The 27,862-nt window shown below is 25.5% G+C and overlaps 2 protein-coding genes across 2 annotated transcripts in view; one reads left to right on the top strand and one right to left on the bottom strand.

Moving 5' to 3' along the window:
• Positions 1–2,456: 2,456 nt before the first annotated feature.
• Positions 2,457–27,862, top strand: part of LOC105359759 (uncharacterized) — a 61,118-nt gene continuing 35,712 nt past the window's right edge. Inside the window, exon 1 of the mRNA XM_011496438.1 lies at positions 2,457–2,647. Within this exon, the coding sequence (XP_011494740.1) occupies positions 2,521–2,647 (127 nt within the window). The 5' untranslated portion in view covers positions 2,457–2,520. The remainder of the gene's footprint in view (positions 2,648–27,862) is intronic.
• Positions 12,043–17,739, bottom strand: LOC105359754 (uncharacterized). Its single transcript, XM_011496424.1, has 2 exons — positions 17,663–17,739; positions 12,043–12,658 (listed from the first exon to the last, which is right to left on the bottom strand). The coding sequence occupies exon 2, from the start codon at positions 12,545–12,547 to the stop codon at positions 12,311–12,313; it is 237 nt and encodes a 78-aa protein (XP_011494726.1). The 5' UTR covers positions 12,548–12,658; positions 17,663–17,739; the 3' UTR covers positions 12,043–12,310.

Here is a 27,862-nt window from a genome sequence, read left to right as displayed (position 1 = left end):
TTCTTCTCGGCTCTAGTTTTCTTAATGTAATTTTCGACAATAAATATGTTTTTTATTTAATTAATCAATATATTTAATAAGTCATTGTTTAGGATAGACGTTTATTTTTAATTTCACAATTAAACGAGTCCTTTACGGGATAAATAATTGTCACTAAATGCATGTCACTAAACCAAAATTTATCATCTGACGAGGGAATAAAATTATATACGTGGGATCGGAAGTTCGAATTTTGACTTTTGAATTATTTTGTCGTCGATGGCTTTGATAAGCACAGACAGAGATTGGCGCTGAAAATCTTATGCCAACGAATGACGGTGATCGGTTAGTTTTGACAGTTTAAAAATGGATAACAAGAATTTGCACGACACCTCTTATGCTGACGAATGACATTGCAAATGACTTACATAATCAAATTGGTATGCTAGCGTCGTTGCCCTGACAAATGGCAGAGGTATTGAGTATAGTTATACGCGGTCGATAACAGACCGGAAACAGATTGAAAGACCTTGTCTCGCATAAGATTCTCCTCCGAACATTCTAATCTCATTCTCCCAGTGAATGAGAGAGATGAGCAGAAGATGCAAGACTCGAAGCTTCCGGTATGATGGGATTGTAGTTGAGAAGTAGAGACGGTGAATTGATGAGACGTGATTGATTGCGATTCAAACGAATTTTTAAAAACACGGTCATTTGTATTTCGCAAAGGGATTAGTTTCGAACGTGACTACTTAATAGCATAACAAACGATTGCACGCGCGTTGAATGACGTGGTCGGTTGAATAGTTTTTGTAACAATATCAACATCCGTATTAAACGGACTTGTTTGCGCATGAGTTTTACAAGGGTTTCAACATGCGCCATTTTGAATTCTAATCAGCTGAGACGCGGCAGCTTATATCGATATACTGAAAGTAGCTTCTTCTATTTTGACCTTTTTTCTCTCATTTTCTTTCAGAATTATCATAATTTTCATCTAAATTATTCGCATATCGTGTATAAGGCCTATCCAATACATTCAACAATAAAATTATTAATTTTATTTTAAATAGCTGAAAAACTTTCGTCGTCATGAATGAAAATCTTTTATTTATAATTTACTAATTATATGAAATACTAACAAAATTTCGCGTGTTATTCACCTTTCTATTCGCGTTTCTCTAAACTACTCTAACACTTATACATATATATATATATATATATGTATATATATATATATATATATATATATATATATTATGAGCGTTCGAGATTACGTTCAGAGATAAAATACTAAAATTTATCGTTCATACTTGAGATTATATTTTTCCAGCGTATTTTTTCAATTAATTTCATCGATTCTCTATCAGCATACATTGTTGATGACAATAAGTGAATAAATCTCTTGAACAGTCCATTGAATTTATCAAGGCTATATTATAATCACATAGGCGTGATCATTAGTTGATTGCGATAGTACTCGCGACTGGTTTCTATCGCTTATCTCGCCAATCTTTTTTCTTCTATATGTGCATTTTTACCAATTCCGGATAAGTGGGATGTTGATGAATGTTTAGATTAATTGCACATTAATGTAATTAGCTATCTTAACATAAGATAATTAGCTCTTTAGTAATGCCATATCAATAGCTTTTGCGTATCTCTTGTTAGATCTCACGTCACTCTGGATGCACAAATAGTCTAATAAATAATTTTATTTTACACATTACATGCATTTACTTGAATTATCGAGATTCACTCTATATTTATCTATCAATTTATGTATATTTTCCGACGTTACACTATTCGAGTAATGTGCAGCTAAAGAAAAGCTCTACATATACGTGCAATTGAACAATAAGTTAAATATAGTTAGAATACGAATATTTTATTTACGATGCAAACATAAAGTTATTTTAAAATTATTTTATTTTATTTTATTTATTAAATTATAAAATTATATTATATCATGAAAGTGTAATATAGAAATGGAAAATAAAATTCATCGTTTTGTCAGGAATCGAACGTTTTAGAAAAGGATAATGTAAGGTATTTTACAAATGAAATATCCAAAGAACAATGAAACATTAAAATTACACTTATGAAACATGAAGGGGAAAAAATAGATTATTCATTGATAAAGTGACATGTAATATTATAAATTTAAGGACACTTTATTAAGGTATTATGCAATAAAAGTAAGAATTATAAGGCGCACGTATCATGATTAACTAAGGAGGATTGGTGCTCTGAGACTTTACTAGGAGCTTCGTAACCAATTAGCATTGCCATGAATTGCCATATATGAACTATTTAATAGTATAATTTTACACTCGTTTTATTGCTAGCGGCAACTGCAAATTACAACAAATTAGAAAAAGTAATTACAAAACTTAAAAGCCGAATATATATTTTTCGGCCGTAATCATGTGATGGTGATGGGCTAGAGTATCCGGGCTTTTCGGTGATATGAAAAGAGTTAAGATTAAATGCATAGGCGGCGATAAACGAGTACGATTAAAATAAGTGAACAAAGCCTCTATGTACATTGCAGCTCTCGGCCTGCTGTGCGTGAAAACATCGACGAGCAGCGCAGCTATGCTAGAAGCACCACCTGGCAGCCGTGAGGACCTCGTTGAAGTAGCGAGGACACCATGCACACCCACAGGTACGTAATAATACGTGCCGAGGTCCTTGATGCCCGGTATTTCTGCTTATTATTCGTTAAAATTTTCATTAAAATTATATTGGATCGGTTATTTTTTGACGATATCAATTATTGTTGGGAATTGTTTATTTGTAAGTCACTTACACTCACTACGCTTTGCAGAATATTTAATGCGGTTGATCGTTTGAGAAGAAATGAATCATGGCGCTTCAATATTTTAATTTTAAAACGTATAACTTATCTTAGTAAAACTAGAGATGTAAATTTCTATTATCGATTAAAAGTTTTGCGAGTTACAATGTCTTTATTTATTTATTTTTTGCCAGTAATTTTTTAATTTATTTTTTTGTTTTGTTACTTTTATCAGATGCAATATACAATAATTCCAAATAAAATATCTTTTTTTTTTAATCTTATATGAATGATTAGAAAATGAAAATCATTTGCAACGACTATGTTGGCTGATACAATAATGACAATGTAATGGGTAAATAAATATTTAAATAGATAGGTAAGTATATAAGTGAGTGGGTGGATGGAGATAAAGTGAATAGCACTTTTTTCTTTTAGTATCTAAAATCCAGTCCAACTAGAATAATGAGAAGCTTTTAAGAGTTAAAGCACAGAGTGCTTGCTATTATGTTTATGTAGATCTTATAGAAATAGCTTATAAAATATTTGCCTCAAAAATATCTTCAAACTTTACCTTAGCATTAGTTTGTTTATAAAAATTACATATTCTTATCAAATATAAATTTAATGAGCTAACAAAAAAATGATTTAAACGTTAAAAAAGGCAATAAAAAATCCCAGACTATTATTACTCAAAACATATACAAATTCTTTTTTACAGGATCTTTTAATTTTATTTCAAATAATTATTTATATTAATTAAATAGAGGCGCTAATATAGAATAAAACAAAATTATTCATGTGCATTCGCACAGTTATATGATTATTTTAATATAATAATAAAATTTAGCAGATTTATGTAAATCATTTAAGATGTATACAAATTTCAACTCTAAGTGGTTTGAATTAATTTGATTCACCCTTTCATTATATTCTATGGTAAATATTTAATATTAAAAAACTTTTATCAAAATTAATTTGTTACAAACTTTAAAGTTTTAATTTGATTAATGTTTTTACACTCTATACTTGACTCTATATTGCGTTTATTTCGCAAATAATCTCCACGCGAAATGAAAATATATGTTTTCATATAGTGTTTATTTTAAATATTCTGTAATTCTTTATTTACTTTTATGAATTTAACATTTCTATTCGTTTATACGTGTACGTTAATTTGTGTATTACGTTCAGCACAATTTTTCAAAATAATTACCGTGGCATATAAAGTATTAACTTAAATTGTCATTTCACTTATATCTCTTGTAATAGTAAATCACAAATCTATATAAATTACATAAAATTATTACATAAAAAAAAAATTGAATAAAAGTACCATTTGACAGACATAATATAATATCAAATATGTTCTAAATAAATGATAAAGTATTTAATAAAAAGACATAGTCAATTATGTATGCAAAAGGAGATAAACAAAAAAAAAAAAAAAAAATGAAAAAAAAATATTCTAGAAAAGTATTATTAAAATTCAAATTGGAATAAATAAAGATAAATTTTGCACTTTATGAAATAGTTATTCAGTAATCGATACAGAGTATTTTCAAATAATCTAATGGCAAATTGTATTATGTTGTATATTTTTGGGAAATAGGTCAAATTAATTGCTTTTATGAAGTTATATACAAATCTTTTTATATTTTTCCCTTATTAGTAATGGTTGTGTGTAACGGTATAAATTGATTATAAGAAAATCTATATTTTTTACGTTAATGCATTAAATTCATTATTATCAATATTTATTCCACAAGTTCTATTTTCTCATAATCATAAAATGATAAAAATTTATGTTGATATTGAATTATAAACCATTAAAACAATATTTTAAACACCTGGTTTTACATTATTTTACAAGTAATTTATCCAATGGAATATAAATATTATATATTTCCTGTAAAGTAAATAGTAAAATTATAGACATATCTGTAATAAGATTTTTTTTTAAATTAAAACGAAATTATAAATATTAAAGAGTATTTATAATATAGACATTTCAGCTCCAGTAAATAAAAAAATATTTATTAAATTTCATAAATATTTATTATTCCTATAATTTAAAAGAATATTTTGACTACGAATATATTAAATTATATATAATGTAGCACTGCCAAATATAATATTATAAAAACTAAATATTACAAGCGCGTAAAACAATTTTATATGCATCAATATTTATTAAAAAGTGAAATGTATTTACAAATAAATTTGTAAAATTCATATTAAGATAATCACAATTTAATTGCTTTAGAATTATTTTAAAAGACTATTTGCGTAATTGAATAATGCATAGGTTCATTCGTTTGGTTGGCAATAGAAGTAAAAAAAAAAAAAAAATGATTAAATTACAATATATAAATGATTGTCATTCATTGTAATTGCTCTAAATTTTATAGTATTTTGTTTGTTTATCAAGAAAGGAAAACTTTATAAGACAGATTCAAGAAACGACTGCCACGAAACGACGAAATAAATTATTAATTTGCCAAGTTTTATATATGTTGGGATAAAATTTAATGCCTTATAAGATTATTACTTTAATAATATTCATATAGCATGTTCTAACATTGTCCGTACGTATTTTCATTTAACAAAATAATAATAAATCACACACAAATATTTGAATAATTATTTAATACTAGAATGATTAATTTAATTACATTGAATGGTGTCGGTATACGTAAGTCCTATTAAAATAATTAACTATAAAAGAAAATAAAAAGATATAATCTTCTAAGAACTTAAAATAGTAAAAGCACGTTTTAATAAATAATTTTAAGTAATAAATTTAATCAATATTAGAAAAACTTTAATTTTTATTAAATCAATTAAATGATTTATTTTTTCATTTAGTGTAAGAAATAATATCTAAATTAGTCTTATTTAGATTCACTTCCGATGAATATATATGTTTTAATGAATTTACTTGCAAATTCGATAATGATATTAAATGGACAGCTTTGCGACAAAAAAAATAAAAACAAATTAAAATAAGATACGTTAGAATAAGATATATTAAAATTATATTAAATTAATATTAAAATGAATTCAAAATTAATATTTATCGGACAATAGTTCTTTAATAATTCCGTCTTAATGCTAACATGAATACTTAGTAAATAAAAAGAAGAAGTTATACCTATTTAAAAACAACGTAAATAAAAAATTAGTTGCAGAAAATTACGTTGAAGTAATTAATAATTATAGAAAATTATGTATTTATACGATTCGCTGGGACTCTCATACAATACTTAATATTATTTTCTATCGACTTAACTAAATCGTGCAGATAAACTTATACTAGATATTCTCATAGAATAGATGCTGAAAAGCAATATGTAAGGATTTATTATGCAAAACTAATAGTAAAGGATCATACGTAACAAAGAGAAAAAGATAAAAATATTAAATTAAATTTGAAAATAGTACGATACACTGAATGATTACGCTCAATAATTTGAGCTTTGTAGCAATGATTCTTGTTTTTATTACAAGAAAACATAATAATAATAAATATAATAATGATTACTATTATTGATAAAAGGCAAGCATAGCAGATAATGGAAACACATTAAAAAGGAAATTTGAACACATGTTTCTATTTACAATTATACATTTTAGTATTTCAACAGGTATGTAAACAACTAGAAATATTGATTGTAGGACATTCTAAAAATAAAATTTTCTTTTCCTATTGATAAACAGAAGTTTCAAACAGGTTGATTATTTATTACAAAGTAGGAAATATAAATGAAAATTTAGGGTCTTAATATAGAAACATTCAATTGTCCATAAATGATAAAAAATTTCAACTAGAAAGAATTTAAATTGGAAAGAAGGATCGACTAATCCGTTAGTACACAAAAATATGTGTAAAAAGTCATTAGTAGTTAACTGTTCAAATTAAAAATTCTTCATATTCATTTCGATATTTATCATATATATTCATATTATGCATACGTGTTAGTATGTTTTTGTCATTCGTATACTTTGCCCCTCATTTTCCTTTTCTTCTACCCTAAAAGTAGGCAAGAAATGACGTATCATTATAGTTTTGCTGTTGTCGTATTATGTTATATAAACAGGTTACAAAGAATTATTGCTGATGCAATGCACTATTGAATCGATCTATTGTTATTCCCTGTGTATGAATTTGCGATTGTAAATTAGCCCGCGCGTGTGTGTGCGCGCTCGCGCGTGCTCTTGCGTGTGGGTAAGCCCGCACGAGGATAATGCAACTGTGATCCAATGAGTATTCAAGATGTTTATAGTGCTTGTTATTGATAAAATATTGCACAAAAAAATCTTTTCATATAAATACAAAGAAAGTATCTATCTGTCGAAGTTTTTGCTGAAAAAAATTGTTATAGTAGATTATAGGATTATGGATAAAAAAAAATTAATGGAATAAGGGTGAAAACACAAATGGGAACATTATTCGCCGAGGACAATAAAGGTAAAAGAAAAAACAAAAAATCCATAATTTATTTGATTGAATATTTTAATTATACATTTACATAATTAATGAATATTTAACTAGCTATTGCCTTTCTATGAAATAACCTATATTTACAGGATCAATAGTGGCTTTTATTATGCCATACATAGAAAAACAAGATTTACATGAAATATGTAGACTTTAAATAGAAACAAAAGAGAATCGATGTTATTATTATTCATCTTCTTATTAATATAATTATTGTTTTTCAAGTTTCTTTATTTATATTTCATACTCAATTTATCCTCGTATATAAACATAACTTTACAAATGTCTTTGATAATATAATGTCCATACTTCTCTATCTCTTTGAAATTACTTCTGAAAGAAAATCATGAAATTATAGGCTGAATGAAAAATTACATTTATCTCCAGCTTTAAGGTAATAAAATAAGTACAACGCACAAGAATAAAATTCTTATCAATAATTACCTATTTTAATTATCTATTTGAGAATAAAATGATCTTGATCGCTCGGCTTGTTCGACATACAATTTAATTGTATAAGTAAAATAATTAATAGGTGAAGGGCTTATTAAACATTCGTAAAAGCTCGGAAATCGAGCAAAATCGATAGGAATAAAAACAAGATAAAATATAGTTAAAGGAGCTGGGAGATTAGAGTAAAGCTTTTTTTACTTTGTTCCCATTCCAGAAGAAGGTACTTCTTTCAGCCAAATATAATTAATAAAAGCATTATAGTACCTCTTCGATCTTAGTGCATTCATTTAGCTCTTGACAGTTGCTCAAATGAATGATAACTAAAGTCACTTATATCAACTCATTTTCAGCGTTCATTCTACCGGTCCTTTGTCATTAATACGTCGCTATTCATTTCATGGAAATTGTTGCTCTCTACATGTTGCAATACTTCTTTTATCCATTAATTGTATATATTCATGTGAGACGGATTTGCTAATTTCACATTTATCGGAGAATGGTATGTTAAAATAGAGTTATTACTGAGATATGAAATTTTATATGTTTAATTCGAAAAAAAAAACGTTGTTTTTCTTAAATTTTACATTTTAAATCATTAACTAATTAGGATAAATTATAAATTTAGTATTAAGATTGGAATTACAATTGTAAATAATTAAACATATATATTAAACATATATATATATATATATATATATATATATATGTGTGTGTGTGTTAATAAATGCACAGAAAGAGAAAATTGCATTAATAATATTTAGGCATATCGATTAGATAAAAATATAAATATTTTTACATATTATTTGAAGATTATTCAAATACGCAATTAAATTATAATAATTCAGACAAAAAGTTTTGTGAATTACTGAAGAAAAATTGTGTGAACATAATATATATTTGATTTTTAATGATTAGGTAATATCCTTATGTAATTATATGAAAAGAAGGAGATGCAAGATTGAGCGTGTTTGGTCACGCGTTATTAATTATAGTTTTTAAGGATTAAAAATTAAATAACGAATTGAATTAAGTAAGTCCTTGAATTTATACATTATGAACATTCATTATTATCGTAAAATGACAAATTAAATAGGATATCCAATTATTAAATTGAAAATTTTCATATATTATTAACAGCGTATCTTAAATTAAGGCAAAAATATATGTAATACGTATATGTATAATTCTGAAGCAGAATTAGTAATATTTTAAAATACAATTGAATTTGATTTATTTTCCTTTTGAAACTCAGAAAATGTTTTTTTCGCGTTTCCTTAAAAATTTTAAGAAAAATCTTTAATTTAAAGATGAATAGTTTTTAATACTTTCTAAACATATAATTTGTAATATCAAAATTCTTATGTCTCATAATATATTTATATGTCAAATTTCTATTTTATTTCTCGACTTGTACTCGGAAATCATAAAACTAAAGGTATTAGTTCGCATAATTTTTATTAAAAAGAAAGATGAAATTTATATTAATTATATATTTTAAAAAATAAAATATTGAAATTTAATATTTTTCCGATATTCATGAAAAATATTTTCCTTTTTAAAAATAATTTTAAATAACTAAAAGATATTTCTTTATTAAGTAAAATAATTTATTGAAAATTTTAAATATCAAAGGGAATACCAAATATTCATAACTATTCTGGCATATAAAGCATTTAAAATTTTATTAAACTTCGTATTAACCAAATGTATTTCTTTTAATGCATTTTTCATCAATAATACAAAAGTCCATATCGAGGCAAAATAATAATGATTGCTTAAAACTGCATATAATTGGCAAAAATTATATAAATTCTTTTAGAAAATAACATTCTTGATAATATACATTGAGTGCTCTTTACGAAATCGTTATACATTAAAATTACTTATGTTGAAATTCGTTGGATATTGTTACACAAATTTTCCTATTACAATGATTTGAATTAACAATTTTTCTTCAGGCAATTATATGAATATAATTTATTGAGCTTTTTTTTCAATATATTTCGAAATATTTCATTTAATATATCATCTTCTTAGCAAAATGACACAAGAAATAAAAAAACAGAACAATCATTTATATAAAACATATATTATCTAAAATAACCATATTATGAATGACGTACATATACGTTTGTCCTTCATTTCTATTGTAAAAGAATAAGACTACTTTGTATATAGGTTTAGAGATACATGACACTTTTTTTTTTTTTTCATTCATAAGCAAGTGTAATTAACGTAATAATAAGTCAATGATTCATTGTCATTATCTTATAATAATCGATATTCCAAAGCCATTATTATTGCATTTATATTATTGGGAAAAGATGAGTAACGCACAATATGATAATAAATGGGTTTGTCTCATTTTTTTCACCTTACATTATTCTTAGTAGATTGAATTAATTCAAGTCTACGACCACTAATAATTGGTTTTACATAAAAATTATGAATTAATACTCAAGATGGTATATAATAATTTGTTAGAAATTATTATGCTAAAATTAATATATTCATACTATTTCTCTCTAAAATATTTTTTTATCATTTTTGTTTTATGAATTATTATTTTATACTTAAGCTATTTATTTTTAATGTTATATATATATATATATATATATATATATATATATATATATACTAAATATTGTTTAAATTTTGTAATAAATGTTGTACGTACGTATAATGTAAGACGATTAAAGATTAGTTAAATGAAATATTTTAGAGTTTTATAAATATTCAGAAATTCAAATAAATTGTTTTTTGTTCTCTTTCTTCTTTATTAATGTAAAATAGTATTAGCGATTTTAATAAAAAAATACACACACACACACACATACACATATATATATATATATATATATACGTATTTTTATTTTTTAATTTTTAGGTATTTCGTCAATAAATTAGTGATAATTAAACTGAGATTAAAATTTTTTTTTAACTACATAATTTTCTCAATTTTACAGTAATTAATCTTAATCAATATTTGCACTATTTATAATATTTAATTACACATTAAATACGAAATTTTTTGTTGTTTAATCTTTCAATTTAAGATATGTTAATTTTTCCGTATTATTATTAATAATTAGCATAAATCTTTACTTATGGACTATATATTTTATAAATAAAGTTTAAAATCTACGGACAATAATTTTTGGAATCATTTAAATTTGAATTCTTCTGTACATTTGCATAATCACCAATATATGTAAATATTAAAGTAAAAAAATATTTAAATAATGAAAGTTTAATAATTATATATTGTCGCTTCAACAATAGAGCCAATTATAAATAATTTTAATTCAGTAAATTTGTCTTTTTAGATTTAAATTAGTAAATTTATTTATCTCTACATATTTTACTCATTTTTTTAATTATTCTAATTATAATATACCTAAGGATACATCGACTTAAATAAAGTTATCTGTAATATAGGATGTAATGTTTGTAATCAGCTATATTGATTTAAATTCATTCCCATTCCGAGAAAATAATTTCATCATATTTATTGAAATTCAAATATTTGGTTATACATAAAAGATTACAGATGTCAAACAGTAATTTACTTCAAACAAATACAATAGATATATTACGCAAATTTTTTCTTTTACATGATATAATTAGGACTAATTATGCTAAATAATAGAGACAAACATATAAATTATAAACATTTAACCGATTTCAATTTGAAGGAATTAAAATAAAAATACAAAGTTTCATACATCTTATCTACATTTTGCGTCCACAGATTATTATCTAACTTTTTTTTGAACCGTATTTCCAAAAAGAATGAATTTTTAACTTTAAGAAAATTTAATCTTAAAAACTTAATTTAAGAATTTAATTGACATTAATGTTAATAATTAAAATATGATATTGGACAAAAGAGTGTGCATTAAAAAAATATAATAAATTCGTAAATAATGAATGTGTGTGCGCGTGGGTGAGTGCGTACGTGCGTGCAAGTATTAAGTGGAAAGATTCCAATATGCCAAGACGAATGTATAATATTATATTGTAGGTTCATTGTATTATTCCGTTTCTGCTTTATTGCATTTTAACACGATCTCATTTTCCTTTTGTACAGCCGAAGAAAGTAGATTTACTAAAAGTTTTTAACTATTAAACGATCTATTATTATAATTATATATTAGACAGTAAATCATACGAATCATCAAATTCTAAGTAGTAAATAAAGTGGCGAAGATTTTGAAATAATAAACGATTTGGATATACTTTCTTACCTCAAGATCCTATATTGTTCGATTGAATTTTCAAAAAAAAAAAAAAACCAATTGTAATGAAAACTTTAAAATTCCAGTCAATTCATATTTAAGGCGCATCAGCTGTACATGAGCTAGATCTATTCAACAGAGGCTCCTCTCATAGTAAGTGCAAATTTTGGAAATGTCAGGGAGCCTCGAAGCCAGGATGTCAACGTAAACTCAATGCAACAACATAGGAGGATTAAATTAATAATTGGCGTGGTAATCTCGCCGAGCACATTTTCAAGTTATTGAGCATGTAAATGCCAGCGCACGCGATCGAGCTGGAAAGTGTTATAGAGCTTGAATTTAGAGTCTGCGTGCCCCGAGCTTCGAGCTCTGATGTACGCTACCGATCCTCTCGGAGAGGAGCTTCCCGTCGCTGCACTCGTACTCGTCGTAGCGCACCGCGTGCAGCCACTCGAAGTTGAACTGCTCGGCGAGCGCTTGGCTGTAGTTGGAGGTGAAAACGGCAAATGCGATTTCCGGCTGCGGTAGACGCCTCTCGAGGGCGATTTTAGGTGCCATATCGATGCTCATACCCATCAGGCTGCGCGCTATGCCATAGCGACGATAGCGAGCGTCGACGCCGATGTAGAAAATTTCCAGGGCATTCGACACATTGTACAAATCGTATAGGTTCACGCTCGCCTCGATCTGTGTTTTTGATTTTGTTATTTTTTTTTTTATTTATTTTTTTTCTTTTTTTTCTTTTTTTTTTTTTTCTTTTTTTTTTTTTTGTCTTTTTTACCCAGAATAGCAGAGAAGTGGATTTTTTTTTTATTATATATTAAGAGTATCAATTTTATGGGATTAAAATGTTATAAGTAAGCTATTAAGCAAACCCACTGTGGGCTACGACGTATGATATTACATAATCGCACCGAATAAAAGTGCACTTACCCTCGCGTTATGCATAATGAATTTTTTAATTACAGTTTTTTTCTCAAAAGTTTTTCCAGCGACAAAATTATTGTAAAGATATTACAGTCCCTTATCAAATTATTTTTATCCTCAGAATTTTTTACAGCTTCAGTTGACAATATATTAAAACGTTAGTTAATCATTAATTTTATTCTTCGAAATTGAGGCTCTTTATCAATGGATATAAATGAAATTATTTATTTATTAAATATTAAAACAAATTTTTATTATTTGTTGTATTCTAATATGCATATTGTATACAAATAATTTCTTAAATAAATTCTTTACCGAAGTAGTATTTTATAATTTCATGTTCGATGAAAATATTTTAACATTTGTCTACTAAATTTTTTCTTCAAGAATTCTATAAAATAATATAGCTATCTACTATTACCTATAATTAATAATATTTAACAGTAATTTCTTTTAACAGTAAATTATTAATCTGTTTTGTAATAATATATTCTATAATATATATTTTACATTATATCAACTGTACATACTTTGCAAAATATACGACTTTGACTTCAATCTATGTGACATCAATTTTTAGTCGTTTCATTTTCATTTTTGAAATTTTGTTTCTCAATAATGGTCTTATTTCATGGCACGATAGTATTTATTTCATGCATATTTTATACAAATAATGTATTGGAAACTCAATTTATAATGTTGAAATCGTCAAAATTATTTTCCTTGTTTTAAATACGTCATCGTAAAAAACAAAAAAACAAAAAAAAAAACAAGAAAAAAAGCGAAGAAAATTTATAATATTTTGAATGAAATTCAAATTTAAATTTACGCTAATTGAATTTTTTCTTTATAAATGTGATTGTTATAATTAACAATAATGAAACAGTAACATTCAATATTATTTAAACAATACATCCAATTGAATGAGCTAAAAATGAACCTTCGATTAACTTAAAAATTAATAATACATAATGTACATTAACTTTTTTTTTAATTATAATAAATTAATGAATGATAATATCCTTACTGCTTTTAATAATGATCCTTTTAAAGATTAAAATCCATATTTGATCGAAAAATACACACCATATCATGAATAAATGTTCTTTTAGCAAAACCATTTTTTTAAAAAAAAAAAAAAAAAAAAAAAAAAAAAACAGAGAAAACAAGAAAAAGAAAAATGATAGTTATGAAAGTACCGAATGTTTTCGTCCACTCAATCTATGCTCGATATTATGATAAGTGAAATGTAAAAATGTGAGAAATTCATCGATATTACTATAAATACCGATTGTATCGGTAACTAGTCACGAAATCATTGTCGTCCGTAGAACGTTGTGTATGTACACTTCGACACAGTCGCGTTAATATGCATGTAATGTATGGTATCAGTATGATTTGCTATGTACGCGTAAACCTTTCTAAGGTTTGATTTCATGATCTCACGCTGCCACGAGTTCCTTTCTTCTATTGTAATTATAGATACATATAGTCCAAGATTTTTTGAATGACGTGTATGTAGCTACATAGACTATTGGTATTATATGCAATTATATGCACCTGCATGAAATTGTCTTTCTTTCATTGCATTTAATAATTACTAAATTAATGTATATTGTTGTCTTTTTTCTTTTTTTTTTCTTTTTTTTTTTTTTCTTTTTTATTTTATTTTATTTTAATAATTTAAAAATAACAAAAACTCATATAAGTTTCTATTTCTTATATTAAATATTCTGAAATTAATACAAACTGATTTGATGCAATTCATTTTCATCTCAAGCGTATAATTAGGTATTTTAATATACAATACGAATAATGAAATTTTTAATTAATAATTACTTAGCTGCTATTATTAAATTCAATTGTTTGGCAAATGAATCGATTATTTTAATATTTATTTTTTAAATCTAACTTAATACTGAAATATATTTAAACTTATACTTTCCAATGTTGAATGTTAATCGATCGATTGAATTTTGTATATATTTATTTTTTTTTTTTTTTTTTTTTTTTTTTTTTTTTTTTTTCATATCATATATATATATATATATATAAGATTATTTTGAATAAGTATGAATAATCGATATTAAAAATTAAAAATTAAATAAATTTTGTGCAAAGACGTTTAATGAGAAAAATGTAATGTTAATTGTCCTAATTAGATACATTTTCATTATACATTGAATCACTTAAAGTACGAAATTTTCGGTTACCACGAATAGCTCTCCTTTAATGAATTTTAAAACTTACAAACTTTAATTCGATTAAAGTAAGTATATTTAAAAATTTAAGATACAATCTCAACTAATTCTTAAGAAAGTCAATTTGTGCCAAGCTACGTTAACCGCAAGAAGATCTTTATTATTGAATAAATTAACGGTTAGTTAGTAAATTCGGTAGTAAATCGTATTGATAAGCAATCGAAAAATTCTGGATGTAAAAAGTGTCAAGGATGCAAATATTGAGCCGGTCGCCAATCACTTATATTACATGATATTTTTTTGCTTCGAACGCGTAAATTTGCAGATTATACGATGGCTGCATTATCACTAATTCTGCTGCTTACTTACATATACAAACTATAACCCAATATATAAGCTAAATGAATAGATAATCAGTCTTCGTGAATCAGACTTTATGAAGTAAGATAAAAAATCATATAGATAAATTCAAATGACTGATATTGACCTCTTGTCCTACTTTTATTTACTAATCAAGGATCATTATATCTTGCGCATTTATTGTGTGATAAGGAAGCTGTACTTAGATATATCTAATAATGCTTTAAAGCAACTAATTTTTCCAATAATTAATGTATATAATCTAATTATAAATTAAATATGAATGCAAAAATTCTCTAATACATATAATGGAGAATTTTAATACGCGGCTAGTAAAATATCTCTCATAATAAAAATCAATGAAAGTATAACAATAAATACATAATAAACATTATATTAATAATCAATATTCAATGTGAAATGTAACGATTAAAAATAAAAATAAGTATTTGTGTTTTTCGGTATAATGATAAATAATTTGAATATATATTAAGTAGAAATAATAAATTATAATTTATAGTAATGTATAGTATCTTAAAAGTAATTCTATATTATTTTAATTATTTTATGAAGTTTACTAATGAAAGTTTATATTGAAATTTATCGCTAAATATTATAATTATACCTCACATTCTGTATTATAAACGAGCACAATTATTTTATATAATAAAGCACGAGAATTATATATCAATTTAATAAATAACAAAAATATTAATTAATAATTGTTGAAAAATCAATGTAGTAATTAGTTGCTGCCATTTATTATTAAGTCAGCATAAAAGGTCGTTTGTCATGATATTATTATTCATAATTAGTTGGTAAAGATTCATACCGTATATATATTTATCAACTATTAAATATGAAAATATCATTAGTTAAAGTTTTCATATATAATGAGATTACATTATAGAATTGCATTGTGGGTTTGATTTATGAATATATATATATATATATATTATACTGAAGCGCATTAAGTATTTATGCGATACAGGATCAGTTTAAGATATTATCTGACTATCAATTTGTCTTTCTACTCTATAATCTTGAAGATAAAAGGACTTTACATGGTTATAATGGATGATTATTGGGAGAATAATATTTTTCTGATCATTTGAATTTATAATTATAGGTATATATAAAATATTTTTAATATGGAAAGATATAATAAGAGACATTTGTGTAGTGAAATTTAAAAGCTCTTCAAATACAAATTGCTACGATTTATCAACTGGAATTATATAGAAATAATATCTAATGAAGTTAGAAATATAAACTTATTGTTGTATAATAATATGCATATGATATATAACAATGAACTCGTTTATTATTACATCAGTGCTATTAAAGTATGAAATAAAAGGTAATTCACATTATGCAGAAAATTAAAAAAAAATAACAACAAAGTAAATGAAAATATGTACATTGATAAATATTCAAGATTTTACGTCAACCAATTTTAATCTCAAACATTAATTTCACACTTAAAATTAATAATATAAGGGAAAATTTTACTTATACACTTTATACATTATATGAATTATAATATTATAACTATAAATAAATTACACAATATCCGTAATGAAATAAAAAACAAAAAAAAAAAAAAAAAATGAAGCAAATATATATATATTGTTTATGAAAATATTAAAATATTCAACAATCATTGTCTCGGAGAAACTATATCTATTATTAAAAATATCATCGTTTTGACTATTTAAAAAAACTCTTATCTCACATATATTTACTTACTTTATATTGTTATAATATTAATATTTTATTCTACATTGCTTCATATTTAAATATTCATACTCTATTACTTCTAATAAATATAAATTAATAAATAATTAATATAGAAAACATCATGAAATAAGACCACTTTATCAACATTTATTTTAATAAGTTGATTCTTGTAAATTAATACCCTTTCTTTTTAAAGGAAAAGTGTCAACATTAAAAAGTTAAATATAATTATCTATATATATAATATAAATGTAAAAATTTCATTCAGCAAACCAATACTATGAGAAACTATTTTATATAAAGAGGAACGTAACTCTATATTTACTATTGTATAGCTACATAGATACATAGATAGTATTGATCGACTATATAAAATAGATCTAAGAATTATTTGATTACCTTGAACGCTGTCTTTTTGTGTATTCTATAGTAAATACCTTGAAAATTTACCTTGAAGACGAACCTCATAAGATCAAGTGTTGCTGGATGTTTCATATTCTCTTCAACATTCTCTTCTAATGGCGCAGGGTTATCTCGTTCCGACTTTATCTAAAAGAATTAAATATAATTTATTTCTTCGCAATTCATAATTAAATGAATGATAACATATTTTTAATATATTCTCTATATTAGTTCAAAGTATTTAATGCAATTTATCTTGTGACGTTTAATAATTTAAAATTTATGATTATATATATCATAGATATCTCGTCTTAAATATCTTTCTTTCTTTTTTTCTTTTTTTTTTTTAAGTAGTTAATAATAGATTTTAAATAGATTTTTGTACGTACGATGCTAGCTAATTTTATTCTCAACTGCAGTTAATTATATATTAAATAGAAATATAAAAATAGTATTTGATTGTTTCTGTATTTAAGTGTATTTATTATGAATGAAATGTGTGTCTGTAAGTGTGTTGCTTGGCTATCAAAATGCTTCGTGCAATACATTTAAAATATGTTGCGGAAAAGGTTGCCAAAAGGTTTCAATTACTTCCGCGTAGTTATATGATCGTTATAATCATGAACATTACCATTATTTAACAAAGACTTTATTGAATTATATTCAATGAAGAATTTCTATATGTATCGCATGTTACTATGTTTTATTCATTATAATTTGCAAATCAAAGTAATTTGACAAATTTCATCTATTGTAAATTAGAAACAATTTTTGAATTATTAATGCAAATGCATATAGTAATACGTTGGTAAGGAATTTTCATATCTGTTTAATACTATAACCTTATTGCGATAATAATTCGATTTTAAAATTTCATCGTATTATACAATGATCTTGTAAATACAATTGTCCCTGTGTGATTTTCTGAACATATTTGTTTGAAATTGTCCGATATGCATTTTCCTTCAATTAAGATAAATCACATAAAAAAAAAAAATTTTATTTACCAAATGACCTATTTCAAAAATTATTATCTAATGTTTGATATATATATATATATATATATATATATATATATATATATATAAATATCTTTGGCAGCCAATAATATTAATAACAACAACAATCATAATAACAATCACTAATGTGTACATTTTGTAAATTATTTAAATTCTAACGATTATTGTACACTTTATTACGACAAATTTCAACATTTTATCTTAGTTTTGATATTCTGCGCAGAATAAAGACAAAACAAATACTGTGTATTGAAATAGTTGCTCGTAAACTTGTGAAATAAAACTTTTATATTTAATATCTTAAGCGCATTAATTTCGATGAAAATCATATTTTTAATAATTAAAAATATTAATCTCGTACTAAATAATTTCATTAAAAATGAAAGAGATTTTTAATTAATCGTTTCTTTTAGCATGCTTACAGTATACAATGATGATGAGAATCTGCATAATTAAATTATTCAAAAAGAGGATTTCATAAATGGCCGGTTAATTAATATAGGCGTTAATGAAAAATATGCTAACTGTCTATGTCACAAAAAATTCTTGTATATATAAGGTAATAATAATAGCTACTGTTTAGATGAATAGAAGAATGGGAGGGGGTGGACGGAAGTAAAAGAAGAAGGAAATAGATGAAGAAAAAATACTCGCTTCCCAAATCCATGGATATTAAAGCTTTGACGTAAAAATCTCGTCTCCTAATAGTCCAATAGCATAATAATTCAAGCGAATGCGATAACAATGGTTTAGGCATATCGGATATCAGGGGTTCGTATAAACTGCGGTGGCATTGTCGAAATTCAAGATAAAAGCGCGCTCGGCAAACGGAGGTGGTGCAAAAAAAAAAAAAAAAAAAAAAAAAAAAAAAAAAAGTTCCATTCGGCCGAAAAGCGAACGTTTGAAATCCCTCGTCACTTGCTTGGCTCGTAAATCATTCAGCATTCTCACGGGGAATTTTTATAGGGCTCGCGGCGATGGTGAACGGTCAGTCTATCCAACACGTCACCACCGCCAACACTACATTAGCTCGGACAAATCACTAAAATAATCAAGAAGCTTAGTAGGTGCATTTTGGCTAAGCGCCGCAACCAGTCATCTACGTCATCTACACAGCGCATCCGGCGTTGTTTACAAATGTAAAAATAGACGACACGACTCACGTGCAACTTGTTGAAGCAGACACCGACAAGCTCGCCGGACTTGCTATCAAAAGCTCCGATGGTCATGCCGTCGGCGATTATGCTCTCCAAGAGGAGTCGAAAGCCCTCGTGATCGGTGCCCCCGGGTATGCGGGCTATGCCGAAACCAATCGTCAGGCACTCCTCGAAGGACGAGCCGATCTGGAGGTGCGTCGCTTCCTTAACGTGCTCCAGCCCGAGGATTTTGTAGGCTATGAAGCTTGCGTCGGGGCTTTTCGACATTTTTCCTCCTTACCGGTTAATCTTCAACTTGGTTAATAATCCGCGGCGAGCAAGTGCCTCCTTGTCGAGAGCGAGCACGTCGACGAGAGCAAAAATCGACCGCGCGGCCAACGGTGGCAAAACACACTGTGGAACACTTGCTCTTTTCATTGTGCGTAAGCCCCACTTCATTATTATCAGTCCTATTACCGACTTCACACACATACACACACATACACACACACGCACACACACACACGCACGCACACACATACAGAGTGCCCCGCGCCACTCCGCGCCCGTCGCTATAAACAGTATATTAAAGCGTCTGTAGTATATTGTCTTTAATACTTTTCTCACCTACCTATACGCGCACCCACGCGTGCGCCTCTTCGAGCTTACACACTTATACGCCATTTAGCCTATACTTGTCGCTTATTCTAATTTTATAAGATTTTAATCGAGACAATGGGCGCACTATACTCGTCGATATATTCGAGCGATCGTGACTATCCGCGCAGGTGCATGTACATTCTGAGCAGAAATAATAGGATTTTTATTTTCGAAAGGCAAACTACTTTTTCTTATCGTGTTTAATCGTAAATGTTGATGCTAATCATATCCGAGATTATTTATTTATTATACGGCACATGAAAAATTATACATGCAATTTCGAAAGCATTGTTAAAAAATAGCGCTTTTTTCCGCTTCTCAGATTGATTTTTCATTTATATTGAAGGAAAATAGAAGAAGAAGAAGAAGAAGAAGAAGAAGAAAAAAGAGTCGTGATAAAGTATATAGTTTTCATGAAAAATTCATCTATTTATACAATATTAATATTGTCTCTGTATGTGTGTTTCTTTTCTTTTGTTTTTTTTTTCTCGTTTTTTTTTCTTTCTTTATTTTAACTATTCACGATATAAAATATCCCTTCAAGATACCTTGAAAATCTTTATACCGTCATTTTCTGCAAACATCTATTGTTCTAGATAAAATAGTAGAATAAAACAATGCAATAATATAAAAACTAAAACACATATTCTTAAAAGATAATAGATTAGATAGTTTAACACATCGATCCATCGTCTATTTAATACGCAAAATAATTTTATCGAAAATTTAGAATGATGTTATTCGATTTAATTTTACAATTATTATTGTCTATTTTTTATTGAAGAACTTTATCTATATATATATATATGTATATGATTGTATCTTTCTATTTTTCTTCTATAAAATAAATTAAAATTTTCTTAACATTTTCAATTTAGAAATGTTAATACAAACTTAAATTCTTTCGCTGAGTAGTAATATCATCGTTTCATAATAACTCGTACATTTATTTAAAAGTGAAAATATTTTTATAACCTTCTTGAATAATTTTGAAGAAATCCTAAAGAAAACTTGTGCCTTGTATATTTATCTTTATAAAGATATCTTAGTTAGTTGGGTTATTTTTTCAATTTTCATTTTCTTTCAAATTTAATTAAAATTATCTCAATTGGATAAATTTTTTTTGTATTATTCTCAATTAAGAATTGTTGTTAGTTAATATGATGTTCCTGTGTCACTTTAATTTTATAAATAATCTGCTACACATGATGTATTGGAGATACATAAGATACATCATTGAAAAATTATTACTCTAAATATCGATAAATATCGTATGAAAATCATGAAAAAGCATCTCCCGATTACAATTAATTTCATAATTGTGAATTATGTACGGGATATATGATCACATTAGCTCTTATCACATAATATAATGTCATAAGTATGTAAAATACTTATCCATAAAATCACTTAATTGGTATTGCTTCCGCTTATTAAATTCCGAGTTAAACACTTTTTTCAAGTTTTATTTCACTGCATCGTCGCCCAATGAAAATGGAAGCTGATATGGCCATAACAAAGAAGTTAATTTAAAATACTGAAATTTAAATATTTATTTTAAATGCAAAGCGCATGGATTTTCATTAATTTATATCGGATTTTTCATTAAACAACTTCCACTAAATTAATTAAATTAGATAAGCAGATAGCTCTTTGAACAACAGGTATTACGATTGGAAGAAATTCTTTAACACAGACTCCATTATTTTTCAACGAGAAAAAGACATTAACAATTGTAGACTCCTATTCGTAGTGATTTTTTGTTCTTGTCTATGTAGATGTATGCATTAATAATACAAAAGTAATGGATGAAATTTAATTTGAATTTGATTTATAATTAGAAAAAGGCAGTTTAACAATTGACCTTGAACAATTACTGTTAGAAATAATAAATTCGACGTTATAAAATAGTGATCGCATCATGATTTTAAATGAAAATCCTTCTCGAATCCACATGGGCCCAAACAAATTTTGTGAGTGGAAAGTTTCATACCTTCGTGTCGACAGATATTCAGAGTTGTTTGTATCAATATATCAAGGTCTCGTACATATTAAATCCTAACATTGGTTCCAGCTAGACGTCACTTAAAAAAAAAAAAAAAAATCGTCATTGAACTAGGCTAAACAACTCTAAATAAGTATTTGAAATAAGATATAAAGCATTCTATTTATTACGTACTTGATATTTTTTTCTGTTTTTTTTTTAGTTTTTTTTTTTTGTTTTATTATTATTTACTGAACACACAAACTGACAGGTTTTATAATGCGCAACAAAAAGGCAAGTGAATATATATATATATATATATATATATATATATATATATATAAATACTGTATAAGTACGTACAAATTAATATTTTAATTTTATAGTTTGAAAATATGTTTATATATTAAAGCTGCATGGCATGTAATTTTTGAAATTACAAAATTTTTTATATATATATTTTCATTATTGGGACTATTTCTATAAAACTAAAATAATAAAATCTCTATTATACGAACTATATTGTGTATCAAATACAAAATTTTTTATAAAAAATATTTATATTGCTGTGAAACGATATGAAACAATAAATGAATAGAATATTGAATATCGAAATATTTGTCGGATTATTATAAAAATCGTGTGTTTTTTTTTCTTCTTTTTTAATCTATATACACGCTGATTATGCATACATAAGATATCCCGGAAGTTATGAGTAATAATGTTGGTAACTTGCTGGAATATTTAAAAAAGAAAAAAGTATTAATAATACATTTGTACATTATGGTAAAATTATTGAAAAGTAAAAACAATTTAGACAATTACTATTTTAGCTTTTGTATTGAAATATAATTTCATAATTTAAAAATATCTTGTAATTAAGATTTAGGTATTTTTAATTTTTCTTTTCTTCTTCTACCAATGCAATAACAAAATTCCACAACAAAATACCTAATGATTAAGCTATAAAATTTCAGACAATATCTGAGCTTTGTTAAAGAACACAGTATTTTGGAATTAAAGTGTAAAATTACCTTCTACAAATCTTTTGAAAATCGTGATCGAGCTTCTTATACTTAGACACTCACTGGTACCTCTCATTACTGCCTTTACCCTCGATTCCATTGTTTTGTTAAATTAAAATTACCGTAATTATCGTATTGATATCATTGTATTAGCAGGAAAGTCATTTACCAGCAACAAATATATCATCAACTTTATTCATTGAAATGAAACTTTCTTTTCATATTGTAATTTCATATTTAAATTAAAACCTTCTAGCTAGTAGTGTAAGTACATATTATATGTAACATAATAATTTATCGATGATTGAATTACAATTGAATATTGAAGTTAGTTGAACGAGATTACTTTTACAAATATTATAGACTTAATTGATTAATCCTAATTTGAGAATTTATATAAAAAATAAAATTTAATACTTATCATTAAGACTAGCCGGTATTTTGTAATTTCTATAAATTTTCATCAAACTCTAGTGCATTAGGAACAGCCATATTTAATCAAAATCTTCTATTTAACCGTTTTGAGTAATTTAAATAATAGAATTGAAACATTATCATTCAACGAAATGATTCTAATCGATACACTAAATATACTTAAAATTTCATCATAATATTAATATTAATAATATTCATTATGTTACAATGATAAAAATGCTTTTGCTTATAATGTAATCTTATGTCTGCCGATACTAATAATTAATAATCTAAAATAAAATGAAACTATTACAACAAATTTATTTAGTTTTTGGACCGCGTCTAATCCATTCTTGCCTCGTCAATTGCATCTCTGCATCTTCGTCGAATAGAATTACATACAATTTATACCTGTGTACAAATTGCCTGTACATAAGGCAATTTCCTAATAATCAAGTCTTATCATAAACATGCATAAAGAAATCATAAACCACAGAATATTCGTTTCAATTATTCATTAACCCCGCGACATGTGAATACAGATTCTTGTTGATGTGGGTAAGCATAGTTAGTCAGCGCAAAATTCAACAAATATTTTGCAATATATAGTAGAGAATATGGAAGCTGCCGGGAATGATATACATACACTATTACACGATTTTTCCGAAGATAAATCATTAATCTACAACTACGATATTGGAAAATAATTAATCGGATTTGTTTTATCTTCTAAGTGAGTAACAAAAAAGGATGTCACATTAGATAAATTGTTGATAAAACGTCTCTTACTCAATTGCTTTTTATATATATATTTTTTTGTTTTTTTTTCTGCTATATTGCAATTTTGTCATATTGGATTAATAATGAATACTATTTGAATATTTTAATTTATTTATGCGAAAATAAGATTCCATGGATAATGAAAGAAAAATTTATAAAATGTACATGATAATATTCTAATATTCAACGTAGTAATAGATTAGTATAGTTTAAAAATATGATTCAGCATAAGTTTTTTCCATTCTACGATTAATGCAATTGGATAAATTAAAGATTTTTGTTTCGAATATATAAAGCAAAAGTTAATCGATCGATTCATGCCTGCGTATCGAAATTAATACAAAAAAAAAAAAAAAAAAAAAAAAAAAAAAAAAAATAAAGTATCAAGAGAAACTGAAAAACCGAAAATAACAAATAATTTTGTTAATTGATCATATACTGTATTTCAAAAAGTATAAATATGAATAAACAGATATATACAATTTATCTACAAATATACTGTTTGATAATCTTATGAAATTTAAACATTTTTCATAATGACTAATACTTTGTGCAAACAGTCGCGCTTTATTACGAATTCTCTGCAGACACATATTCTATTATTATTTAATATTCCTAAATTAACCATTCAATTTATAAATATCGTTTATGGCTGATGCTATTAGCCTTTCCTATTAAACTGAAAATATAATTTTTAAATTTAGCTACATGATCGATCCTCGTATATTCCAGTTTAAAATATGAATGATAGGATTTGTAATTATTTGATTTCTTTTTTTGGTTTTGCGCAGTTTAGCTTCGTATCTAAAAACTTTCAAAGCACTCGAAATTTATTGCTCAATATCAATTGAGCAAATGTCTCTATATTAACTTCATACTAATTATAATTTTATAGTATGATATAAATAAATTTGCTCCAATTGATTTATCAAAAAATAATCTTTTTTGATAATTTCTACTCGACCTTGGTCTTACTTCCCTAAAAACTTTCCCTATCAAACAGATCGATTGTAAATTTAATCAACAATTGATCCATAACATTTCACCACATGCTCAATGTGAAATTTTCATAATATTCCGTAATAACGTAAGTAATATTATTGAAATTCTATACAATTATTCTATAATAAAACAATGAAAAAAAAAGGCAAATAATATATAATACACTTGTTTTGATACGCATGAATGATTTACTTCATAAAATATCCATATTGTTCTGAATTTATGAACATAATGTTACTTTATTCTACTTAAGTATTTTAATTATCAATTCGTTGCTCGACGCACATTTATTACTTTCCATTAAAGGTAGTAAGTATATATATATTTTTCTTATTTATTATAGTTTGATATTTATGGATCGTTAATAACTTATAAAATAAGTATGCGCTTTTTTAAAATAAGATATTTGAATAGATTATTACCACATTGATATCTTATACGTCGAAAATGAAATATAACTTAAAAATATTTACCTATTAAAAAATTATTGTTGCTTGCTTTACTTTTGAAATGTTAAATGGCCGAATAATCAACTGCTCTATTTCATTTTTGTATTTTAAATAAGATAGGATATATATATATATATGCGTGCGTGCGTGCGTGCGTGCGTGTGTATGCGTGTTTATGCATACCATAGATAAAAATTATAAATAAAAATTTTTCTTATTAATTATTATGTCTTATACGTTGATTAAACTATAATTTTTGAGCTTCGCTTGCGGAAACTTTTACCTTCTAAAGTCTGTACAATCGCTATTTTTCCCTATGTTGATTATCGCTATATTCAAGATCGCCCGATGATTTTCTTTAATAAGAAAACTTTAATTTCATAAAATAGCTCTTGCACTTACTACCTAATTACTTATTTTCTTCCAAACTTTTTCTATTCATTGATCACTCTGACCTAACTTTCTTACTTCAATAACTTTTATCCAATAAATTTTCAATATGCACCTAATAGTCAAACATTTAATTAGGTAAACATTTTCATTCTAAAAATTTCAATATCTATAATATTTTCATAATAAATATAATCCATTGATTAATTAACAGCCTTATAGCATATAAATATAATATTATTATATCTTGTAATAATATAGCTTATTTTAAAATTAATTATCCATTTGCTTTATGATAAAAGAGGATTTACATCCAACTATTCGTTTCCTCAATTACTGTTATACGAAAATCATATTCCCTTATCTCGTTTAAAATTTAATTGCATATACGTTTTCTATAAAAGTTCTCTACTGATATTCTCTGCATCTCTTCGTAGGTGTAAATGAGAGACTGTTTAATGCCCAATATATTTTACAGAAGAGAAAACCACTAATTATATTACCCTTAGTTTAATTAAATTTATTAGTATAGTTTATCAGTCTTACACTCAGTGTTCATTAAAAATATTCATTCCTCGTTATTCGTAAATTGTATTGTATATGTATATGTATATGTAGACCGTAGGCATTTTTTTTATATTTTTAAGTTGCAATATAATTTGTGGAATTATTAAAAACGAGATCCCCCCCCCCCCCCCCCCCCCCTCTAAATCATTAATTATTTATACGTTTAATATTTTTATTTTGTCATTAAAACATTACATTCTTAGCAAATATCACTATGTCATTATCTCAAGTATAGTATTATTAATGTTCTATTCATGATTATTTCGTACATGATTATTCGGCTATTGAATATCTAAATTGAAATTGAATTTATCAATAATCAAAATATACGACTATATCTGAACTAGAGTTTCGATATATAATAATTCAGTAGTTGGGATTTCACAAATTGCTAAATCATCAATAGTTATAATAAACATTTAATATATTAAAAATAAGTATAAATATTTGATATATTTATTATTAAAGTTTAAATTAAAGTAATGATTGATGCATTATTATTTTAAGTTTCGTAGTGTAAAAGTGAGAAAATTAATTAATTCATTATTAAAAACAAGAATCATTTGCTAGACCTACTCCAACATTTTACTCGTATTATTTATAATTATCGAATGCATTTAAGTCTGCATTGTAATTTATGTACACTTATGAATTGATTACCATGTCTTTTATATCTGATATATATATATATATATATATATATATATATATATATATGAGTGCACTGGTTATGCTAAATCATTTATTTTTTTTTTTATTCCAATTCTGGTATTTTAAGCGTGTACAAGGTGATTAGGTTTTATTTATGACATCTGAACAATAAGCGTGGAAAGAG

Source organism: Ceratosolen solmsi, unplaced genomic scaffold, assembly GCF_000503995.2.
Source record: "Ceratosolen solmsi marchali unplaced genomic scaffold, CerSol_1.0 scaffold10, whole genome shotgun sequence".
In the NCBI taxonomy this organism is placed as follows: Eukaryota; Metazoa; Arthropoda; class Insecta; order Hymenoptera; family Agaonidae; genus Ceratosolen; species Ceratosolen solmsi.
This window is presented reverse-complemented; position numbering and strand designations above follow the sequence as displayed.

Excerpts from the sequence above, each read along its gene's own strand:
- LOC105359754 (XM_011496424.1), bottom strand. The coding sequence starts at position 12,547 with ATGGGTATGAGCATCGATATGGCACCTAAAATCGCCCTCGAGAGGCGT.